The sequence below is a fragment of the Theropithecus gelada genome, chromosome 20 (assembly GCF_003255815.1).
Source record: "Theropithecus gelada isolate Dixy chromosome 20, Tgel_1.0, whole genome shotgun sequence".
Classification (NCBI taxonomy): Eukaryota; Metazoa; Chordata; class Mammalia; order Primates; family Cercopithecidae; genus Theropithecus; species Theropithecus gelada.
The window spans coordinates 51,348,392-51,358,469 of record NC_037688.1 but is presented as its reverse complement, the minus strand read 5'-3'; the positions used below and the strand labels follow the sequence as shown (position 1 = coordinate 51,358,469).

Sequence of the window (10,078 nt, the reverse complement as noted above, 5' to 3'; positions counted from 1 at the left end):
TTTTTGAGACGGAGTCTCGCTCTGTTGCCCAGGCTGGAGTGCAGTGGCCGGATCTCAGCTCACTGCAAGCTCCGAATCTCAGCTCACTGCAAGCTCCGCCTCCCGGGTTCACGCCATTCTCCTGCCTCAGCCTCCAGAGTAGCTGGGACTACAGGCGCCCGCCACCTCGCCCGGCTAGTTTTTTTTTGTATTTTTTAGTAGAGACGGGGTTTCACCGGGTTAGCCAGGATGGTCTCGATCTCCTGACCTTGTGATCCGCCCGTCTCGGCCTCCCAAAGTGCTGGGATTACAGGCTTGAGCCACCGCGCCCGGCCTCCACTTTCTGTTTCTATGGATTTGTCTGTTCTGGGCATTTCCTATAAATGGGATCATACAATATGTGTTCTTTTCCACATCATATTTTTATAAATAAAGTTTTACTGGCACACAGCCATGATTATTCATTTCTGTACTATCTACTGTTTTCCACACGGATACGGTTAAGTATGGCCCCAAAACCTAAAATATTTCTTACCTGGCCCTTTACGGAAAAAGTGTATCAATCTCTGCTATGAAAAGTGTAGCCTTTGGAATGAAAGTTCATGCTACTAGGCTGCGGCGTACCGCTGTCTCTAGTAGCACCTCCTCTCTAGTCTCTCCGATGCCAGTGTCCTGGGGCATTTCAGAGGGTCAGGGAACTGCAGCGGCACCCCCAGAGGCCGAAGCGCCTCAGACACTTGTAGGTCGAGAGACACTTTTCTGTTCGTGTTTTATCTTGATCACTAGCAGTTTCAGTGATGAACACGGTTTCTCAGATGTTGTCCTTGTCACTCAAACCTGCTGTAGTACATTCGACCTAATTATTCACACACAAAAGCCCTGTGAAGGAGCACTTCATGCCCTTTGGTGCCTGTGTGTTACAAGCAGTGACTTTATTTTCCTTACCCCATGTGTGAGGAAGCCCAGAGTTGGGGGTGTCACTCATAAAAGTCCATGTCCAGTGGTTATAAACAGGTTTATATGACTAGTTGCATTCCAGCCAAATCCAGAAGAAAGTTCTGGATTAAAAGTGGATTAGGCCGGGCGCGGTGGCTCACACCTGTAATCCCAGCACTTTGGGAGGCTGAGGCGGGTGGACCACCTGAGGTCAGGAGTTCAGGACCAGCCTGGCCAACATGGTGAAACCCCGTCTCTACTACAAATACACAAATTAGCTGGGCGTGGTGGTGAGTGCCTGTAATCCCAGCTACTTGGGAGGCTGAGGCAGGAGAATCACTTGAACCTGGGAGGCAGAGATTTCAGTGAGCCAAGATTGCACCACTGCACTCTAGTCTGGGTGACAGAGCAAGACTCCATCTCAAAGAAAAAAAAGTGGATCACTGTGACATTCCTCCAGTTTTCCCTGGGAAAGGTTTGATTACCTGGGTTTGTTTCAGAGAGAACCTAACTGAGGCTTGGGGTGCACAGGTCCTAACTGTCTGGGACGGTCCCAGACACCCTGTGTCATCGGCTCTGGAAGAAGAGCCCCACCTGGCTATGCTGGGCACCCTCTTATTTGGGACATTCCTTTGTAACTGGGAGTGATTTTTTGGCATGGGAGTTTGATCACCTTGATTGTTTACCATTTTCCCACAGAGAACACTGCTCCCTAGACCATCGGAAAACCAGTCCCACAACGTTTGTTCCTTCTCCATCCTGTCTAACTCTTCCGTAACTGGTAAGGACCCTGAGCTTTTCTGCGGTAGCTTGTCCCTCCTCCTCACATGAGGGCCCTGGCTTTGGAAACAATGGGTGCTTATTTCCATGGCTTATTTTCAGGCATTCCTTTGTTCATTCTACCGACAAATACCTAGTGTGCCCTATGTGCTGGGCCGCAGGCTGCGGTGGCGGGCGAGGCGGCTAGTCCAAAGGGTGCCCTTCGTCTGTGGCCTCAGATGGCCTTGTGTGAGGTGCTTGGCTTGGTTCGAGTTGCGTCTCTTGTCTGCTATGTATACGTAACGTCTTGTCAGCCATTTTATGTAGTGGATGTGTTCTTGGGGTATATGGATTATGCTTCCACCAGTCTGTACATTTAGTGGGGACCTTGGTTCCTTGCAGTAGATCTTACACAGGGAGAAACCTCTAGTGAAGCACATACTGTGACTTCCCTTTTCTACCAGTGTTGACTTCCACATCTCTCACTGACTTATCACAAGACACTTACAGCTGTCGATTGCTTTTTCTCCTGCCTACTTGTCGGTTTTCAACTGTGGAAAGCCTGGCAAGATAAAACCAAATTGCAGTGGCAGCATCTTAGTCCAGAATCTGATGCTCTGACTGCCCCGGGGCCTGTACCTCAGCTCAGGGGCTTGTCACCCTTAAAGAGCCATTTCCACAGGATGACAGTGGTGACCGCAGCCTTCCAGTCGCTCCTGGGAGGCACAGTGGTGGGTGCCAGAGCTTATGTCATGCTGGGGGCCTGTGTGACATCTGACTCCTCACATTAACATTTGGAATGTTCAGTGGCTTCCAGCTTGGCTCGGCTCCCACACCCCCCAACAGTGGCGGTAAAGGAAGCCCCCTGCGGCCCCATCCTGCTGTGAGGGCACGGTGGGCGGGCTCGACATGTCTGCTTTTGCCCTCGCCCTCGCAGGGAGAGGTTCGTTCCGGCCCATCCAGTCTTCTCTGACCAAAGCAGCTCTGTCTCGGCCGATCGTGCCCAAGGTCCTTCCACCCCAGGCCACGAGTCACCTGGCCAGTAAGTCTGTACCTGCATGGCCACAGCCACTGAGTGAGCCTCTGAGGGATGTTTTTGTGACCAGGTTTTTTGAATGTCTTCTTCTCCAAATCATAATGTCTCATTACCCTTCACCGAGAACATCTAAGCCCTTGGCTCTTGCATTGACATGAGGTGTGAGGGAGAAGCTGTTCCCTGAGCCCTCTTGGGACATCTCATGGGTTGTCAGTAGAGCAGAGAAGTGCAGCGTCCTTTTTGTTGCCAGGTGCTATCGACTTAGCAGCTACGAGTGCCGGCATCCTCTCTGGGAACCCCCTCCCTGCCTTGGACACCGAGGGCTTGTCTGGCATCTCTCCACTGTCTTCAGACGAGGTGACGGGCACCATCTCGGGGCAGGACTCCACTGGAACTCACCAGGATGGAGACGCCCTCCCTGCTGTGGGGGTGAGTATGTTTAGAAGGGCTTTTCAGCATTACCACCAACTTCTGGTGTGGACACCAAAGCCATGGGGCTGAGATCACCCTGGACTCCAGCTCTGCCTTTGGAGGAGAGTCTCCGGACCAGGGGTGCCATGGCGTGAGCAAGCTCTGTGTAGTACAAAGCAGGAGGGGCGTCGAGAGCCACTGAAGGAAAGTTGGGGTCAGGCTTGCCATGTGGCACTGGAGAACCCAGAGCTGAGACGGTGTGGAAACGCAGCTCTATCTGAGAGTGACTGTAACCAAGCTGGCAGCAGCAAGCCCACAACACTGAGCATCTCTTTCATCTGGGAAGATAGCAGCCTGCATGGCCTTGGCCATTGCTCCTTTATGAGGCTCTAAGCACCTGGTTTCTCTGGCCTCCCATGGCCACTTCAGAGCGGCCCCAAGGAGGGTGAGGTGGGCTGATGCTGTTAAGACTCCAGGGAGCCCAGCCCTGCCTGCTACAAAGTTGACTTCCTCATAGGACTTTACTTGACTCTTAGAAGCAACAAAAAATTGCAAGTACAGGACCCACACCTGAAAGTCGCCTTTCAGCGTTTTCGATCTCAGACTCCTGTCCGTTTACTGTCCCTCTGCCGTTAGGAGGCCAGGGGGATGGAACACCTCTTTTTCTGGAACCCGGTTGCGGGCGAGGGCATGGGTGGCATCTGGTGCACCCTGCAGCTGCTCATGGGCGTGCTGTTCCTGCAGGGCTCCGACCCGTTCGTCAGCATCCCTTCGAGGCCTGAGCAGGAACCAGTGGCAGACGGTTTCCAGGTAGAGTGTGCTCTTGGGCTGCTGGGCAAAGCAGCCGCCCCAGGACTCCCTGCAGTGCCGTGAGCTGACACCTGCAGTCTTGCAGTGGCCTGGCTTCTCTCCTAGATTGTGCGGTGGCTTTGCTGTTCTTCTGCCTGCCGGGCCAACTGCCCAGGGTGGATAAAAGAATACGACTGTCCGCCACCTCAGACTTCCCTGCTCCCCTCTCCGAGGCAGGCTGTTTCAGACCCAGCTCTGGAAGAGCTCAGCTTTCTGGGAGGAGGAGGCCGTCAGCTAGTAACTCCCCCAGCCCCCACTCTCTTTCTGGCAGCGGTCAAAGGAGGTCCAGGTCACTGCAACCTGACCTTCTGACTCTGCCATACAGAGTGTTTTTGGGAGAAATACATTCCCCGAGTGTGTTCCTGAGTTGGAGGGATGAGGTGACTGCAGCGCTCATCACCCTATTGATTTGCCCACAAGCTAGGAGACTAAGCTGGTGTTTCCTCCTTTGTCATGGGTTCTGGTAGACCTGGTTGTGTCTGAAAAATACCTGTCTCCCAGCAGGGCTCGCCTGTTCTGTCCTTATCTGAGCTGCCTAAGGCCCCTCTCCAGAATGGCCTCTCCACGCCGCTGTCCTCGTCAGAGAGCTCCAGCACCCGGCTGTCTCCACCAGATGTCTCTGCTCTGCTCGACATCTCCCTGCCCGGCCCGCCTGAGGATGCGCTGTCACAGGGCGAGCCTGCCACACACATTAGCGACTCCATCATTGAGATCGCCATCAGCTCCGGTCAGTACGGTAAGGGCAGGGCGGCCTCCCAGCCCTTCCTGTCATCAGGTGTTGATCTCCTGCCCCGTGTCTGCCACACTTCCTGGGATATTCCAGTTTGTGATTTTTACGAATTGAAAACCTGCCACCTACAAGGTGCTGTCTGGCTCCGGCAGGGACGTTGCAGGTGGATAAGGTAGCTGTGGGACCTGAGGCAGCTGATGGCCTGGTAGGCTTGCTCCTGACCTTCAGGCGAGACAGTGGGATGGCCCCCAGGCACTCTTCAGCCTGGGGATCACACAGTATTTTCCTAGTTGATCTTGAACCTGAGCAGGCAGCCTGCGGGTCTTGCACAGCTTATGAAGCAGTTGGACTGGCCTGTGGGCTGTGGTCTCAACCTGCTGTCTGGGACAAAGCTGCTGGGAGCAGTGGTTTGTTGCTCACTGGTGCGACGCAGGCTGTGGGTTCAGAGAGTTGTGAGTTCACAGTGTGTTAGCATGTAGCCTTGGGCAGATCCCCAACTTGTTGAACCTCCCTTTCCTAAGCAGTAAGTTGAGAATAAGGTACAGCTCCCAGGGCTGCTATGGGTGCCATGAGGTGACTCATGTGGAATCCGTGGTGGCCACTGCTATCGCCTTCACTCTGTGCTGCGCCCTTCCGCCCTGCAGTGCTGTTCTGCAGGTGCCGTGCTCCTTATCTGCAGAGCCATGCCATCTATCTGGTTCAGCAGGGCAGAGCCCTGTGGCCCTGCTGCCTTCTCCGTGGTGGGCTGGAGGAGCGAGGTGCCGTTCACCGCCCACAGCAAGGCATTTCTGATCTGGGGTCTTGGTTGGCAGGTGAAGGGGTCCCCCTTTCTCCAGCGAAACTGAACGGCAGTGACAGTTCCAAGAGCCTTCCCTCCCCGTCCAGCAGCCCCCAACCACACTGGATCGCCTCTCCCACCCACGACCCCCAGTGGTACCCCAGTGATTCCACCGACTCCTCGCTCAGCAGCCTGTTTGGTGAGTGTATGGGCAGGACTCCTGTCTCCTTTCCCAGAGCAGCAGGGGCTGGGGTCGGCGGGACGCTGGATTCTCATTCTACTCAAACTCCCATGAGGACTGTTGGCTTGTTCACTTCTCAAGTGTTTGTGTTTTTCTGAGTTAATATTTTTGGGTGTAATTTACATGTGGGTGTACACATTTTTAGTGTACAGTTCACCAAGCTGTGGCAAGCATGTACAGCCTGGTAACCCACAACCCAGTGGAGACCTAGAGCGTTCTCGTGAGCCCAGATGCTGTGTTCTGTGTGCCTTCCCAGTCTGTTCAGGTAGCCTGGCCGCTCCCCACTAGGGTTTTCTCGAGGGCAGAAAAGGAAATGGTATCTTGGCACTCTCTTGGCTCTTCTCTTTCTGTGGTCAGTAAGGTATTCAGAAGTGGATGGTCCAGCTGCCACCTGGCGCATTCTTGAATACAGATCGGAGAGTTCAGAGGACGTGTTCGTTGTCCTACCCCCCTGTCCGTCTGCCCACTGGGTAGCAGGTGTGGCCGGAAGGGGGTGTCATAGGCAAAGACACACCTGCTGCTGTAGCCTGCCCAGAGAGAGCTCCGGTTAAGATGTCTGGGGTCTTCGCGCCCACAGTTGTACGGGGCCAGGGCTTGTGGCTGGGCACATCCGGCATGATGGGCACCATGCCTGACAGCCCTGAACCATTGGGCGCTTTGGGTCTGGGAGGTGCTGGGAGGGACCCAGCACCCTACAAGCGTTTCCTTTTGTCGCATGTAGCAGTGCTGATGTTTCGACAGTCACATGTGAATCATGAGAAACTGGAAACAGGCCAGGCATAGTGGCTCATGTCTGTAATCCCAGTACTTCGGGAGGCCAAAGTAGGAGGATAGCTTGAGGCCAGGAGTTTGAGACCAGCCTTGGTAGCATAGAGAGACCTTGTCTCTACAGAAAATTTTAAAATGAGCCAGGTGTGGTGGTGCATGCCTATAGTCCCAGCAACTTGGAAGGCTGAGGTGGGAGGATTGCTTGAGCCTCTGAATTTGAGGCTGCGGTGAGCCATGATCACCACTGCACTGCAGCCTGGGCAGGAGCGAGACCCTGCCTCAAAAAAAAATTAAAAGGCCGGGCATGGTGACTCACGCCTGTAATGCCAGCCCTTTGGGAGGCAGAAGCGGGCACATCGCAAGGTCAGGAGATCGAGGCCATCCTGTGAATGGTGAAAGCCCATCTCTACTAAAAATACAAAAAATTAGCTGGGCGTGGCGGCGGGCTCCTGTAGTCTCAGCTACTCGGGAGGCTGAGGCGGGAGAATGGCGTGAACCCAGGAAGCGGAGCTTGCAGTGAGCCGAGGTTGTGCCACTGCATTCCAGCGTGGGCGACTGAGCGAGACTCCGTCTCAAAAAAAAAAAAAATTAAAGTTGGAAACAACCTGCATAAGACTAGTCACACAGAAGACAGTATGGGAGTGGGGGATGGCAGTGAGAGTGGGAGACCATGATGGGGTTGGGGGGTGGCAGTGAGGGTGGGACACCGTGATGGGGGTGGGGATGGCAGTGAGAATGGGAGACCGTGGGACTCATGGAAAAGGTGTACATCTGTATGCATGAAGGCGTGTTAAACGAGAAGAGCTCATCACGGCGTGTTGAATCTCTCGGAAGCTCTTTGCACAAGTCTGTGGATTGGGGCCGGGGCCGGGGCCGGGGCTGGGGTTGGGGCCGGGGCTTGGCCTGGCTGCCCCCAGCCTCAGGACCCTTCTGCTGGACTGGTCCAGACCAAACAGGGTTGAGGGTGTTTTCCTCTGGCCTTTTCTCTGCAGCAAGCTTCATCTCCCCAGAGAAGAGCCGCAAGATGTTGCCAACTCCCATTGGGACCAACAGTGGCACCTCCTTGCTTGGCCCCAGCTTGTTGGACGGAAACTCGCGGGACTCATTTGTGTCCAGGTCCCTGGCTGATGTCGCAGAGGTGAGTGCATTGACCTCACAGCTGCACCTGACCACCACCCCTCGTGCCAGGGGTTGCCAGCACTCTTCCTGCACACCTGTGGGTTAGTAAGAGCTGTTTGCCAAGAGTGGAAGATCAGGAAACAGCACGTACACACTCGGGTCCCTGACTACTGAGAATGGAGAGATCTGGGGATGCTAGGCTGGCTCCCGTCCCCCCATGCAGAATGACAGACTTAGTCACAGCTGAGCTCTGCAGGTCTCTGAACTGGGAGCCCTGGTCTGGTGTGTAGAGCAGGGTCTCTGAAGGCAGCCAGAGCCAAGTGGGGATGTCACCTGTCCTTCACCGGCTGTGAGGTGCTGAGGTGTGGGTACCATTGTGGAGGAGTAAGGGGTGGTTGCAGCAGTTGTGTTGTCGGTGCTCCCATCCTAACAGCAGGACCTTTGAGCAGTGTCTCCCTGTCACATTGAGCTGCGGTGCAGGGGAGCTGAGACGGGCTCTGCTGTCCTCACGCTTCTCCCACGCCCAGGGTAGTGATAGGAGGAGTCACTGGGGCAGGTTCTTGATGCAAAGGCGAAACGTGGTTTGTGACTCTCCTCTTTTGGCCAGGTGCAGCGTCCCTCTTGCTGTTGGCCAGGCCATCTGGTTGTAGCCCCCAAGACCTCCACCACATGGTTTGCGTGGCATTCGTGGGCAGGTCAGGCTTGCAGGGTGAAGACAGGCCAGTTTCACTGTGTTGTAAGGTGCAGAGTGGCAGGTGTGTGAGCAACTGTGCGAGGGCTCTGTGGACAGAGAGGGAACTCCAGGTCCAGGAGGTCACCTACATGAGCTTAGCCCATGTGAAAGTCCTGGAGCAGCATTCCCCAAATGTAGTCCCCACAATGTTGGGACATTGGTAGGTGTTCCTTGAGGATTTTGTAGGCAGATACTTGAGGGAAACCCTGGATCCAAAAAAGCTCAAAACACCTGTTTCTCACGGACACCTCCGCTACCCAGTATCCAAATGAGATTCGTGACTCTTGAGATGATTAACTCATGGGCAGGCTTTGGAGAATTCCAAGCCAAGCCGTGATACGATACGACTGAAAATTTTAACCAAATAATACACATAGACACAATTAATAGAGTAGATCTCCATCTCACAGTGTGTGGCATTTCTCAAACCTGTTTGGCCCCAGAATCATGATTCAGAGCACGCCTTGGAGTCTCATGTTTCCCGAGAAGCCGGTCTCTGTCTCTTCCTGTGTTTGTGCGCATGTTCCTAAGTGCTGGGCTCTGTGGAGATGGGCCTTGTGTACGAGCCCTGAGGCAGCATGCCAGGACCTTGCTGGTGAAAGGACGGGCCACAGCCCAGTGACAGGAGCCCCTTGGAGTCAGAAATGTAGAGTGTTAGCCTCACCCCAGTCAGAATTTGCACCTTTAATGAAATCCTGGGCAACAGATGGCACATGGGAGTGAGTAGCAGAGAAAGGGTGCAGTTGGTATTTGTGAAACGCTGCCCGTTGCGAGTAATGCAAACACGTATTCACCTGCAGAAAGAGCAAGTCAGCGTTTAGCATGGAATTTTCCCTAGAGCCCTCCACTCAGAACGTGAGTGTGTGTGTCAGCAGATCATCGTCCTCTGGAAGGATGGTCTGAGGCATTTGTAGATGAAAGGGCTAGTGTGAAGGGGAGGGGTGGGGGTAGAGCTGGGTGTCCCTGGGATGAAAGGGGTGGGAGCTGATGATGGACACACAGGGGAAGGAGAATGACTCTTTGCTCTGCTTTTGAAAACAAATGTTAATTTGTCTGACATTTCCCATAATGAAAGCATAAAATTTCATTAACGCCATAGCTCTACTCAGAATTTTCCAGACTTCTTGCATTCACAGTGTCATGCAGTTCATTAAGGAATATTTTCGCAGGGTCTACTGTGTGCAAACAATGGCCTCTGTCCTCATGAGGCTTCTACTCTAGAGCAGGACCCAGACGATAAGCAGTGAAAACGGCACATTCCACGTATTTGCTCATGGGACAAGATCCTGGTGCCGAGGCCCTCCCGTCCATCTCCTCAGCTCCATGCTGCCTCACACGCTGGGTCATGGCCACCACCTTGGTTGTACTTTTCAGTCAAAGCCTTTTCCTGTCTCAGGGAACATGCCTGTTGCTTCTTTAAAAAGGAACGTTCTCCCCACGTGTCCTCATGTCTCTGACGGGAACATACTCCCCACATGTCCTCAGGACCGATGGGAACGTGTCCTTACCCCATGTGCTTGGGACTCGGACGGGATCGTGCCCCCACCTGTCCTCATGTCTGTGATGGGAACGTGCCCTCACCACATGTCCTTGGGACTCGGATGGGATCGTGCCCTCCACCTGTCCTCGTGTCTGTGATGGGATCGTGCCCTCCACCTGTCCTCATGTCTCTGACGGGAACATGCCCCCACCTGTTCTTATGTCTCTTGACGGAACGTGCCCCCACCCGTCCTCAGGTC

General features: G+C 54.2%; 1 protein-coding gene across 1 annotated transcript in view; it reads left to right on the top strand.

Annotated features, from left to right (window-relative positions):
- CRAMP1 (cramped chromatin regulator homolog 1) overlaps nt 1-10,078 on the top strand; it is a 67,219-nt gene that overhangs the window by 52,607 nt on the left and 4,534 nt on the right. Inside the window, exons 13-19 of the mRNA XM_025371146.1 lie at nt 1,615-1,696; nt 2,612-2,716; nt 2,961-3,139; nt 3,866-3,931; nt 4,475-4,706; nt 5,513-5,677; nt 7,480-7,625. Of these exons, the coding sequence (XP_025226931.1) occupies nt 1,615-1,696; nt 2,612-2,716; nt 2,961-3,139; nt 3,866-3,931; nt 4,475-4,706; nt 5,513-5,677; nt 7,480-7,625 (975 nt within the window). The remainder of the gene's footprint in view (nt 1-1,614; nt 1,697-2,611; nt 2,717-2,960; nt 3,140-3,865; nt 3,932-4,474; nt 4,707-5,512; nt 5,678-7,479; nt 7,626-10,078) is intronic.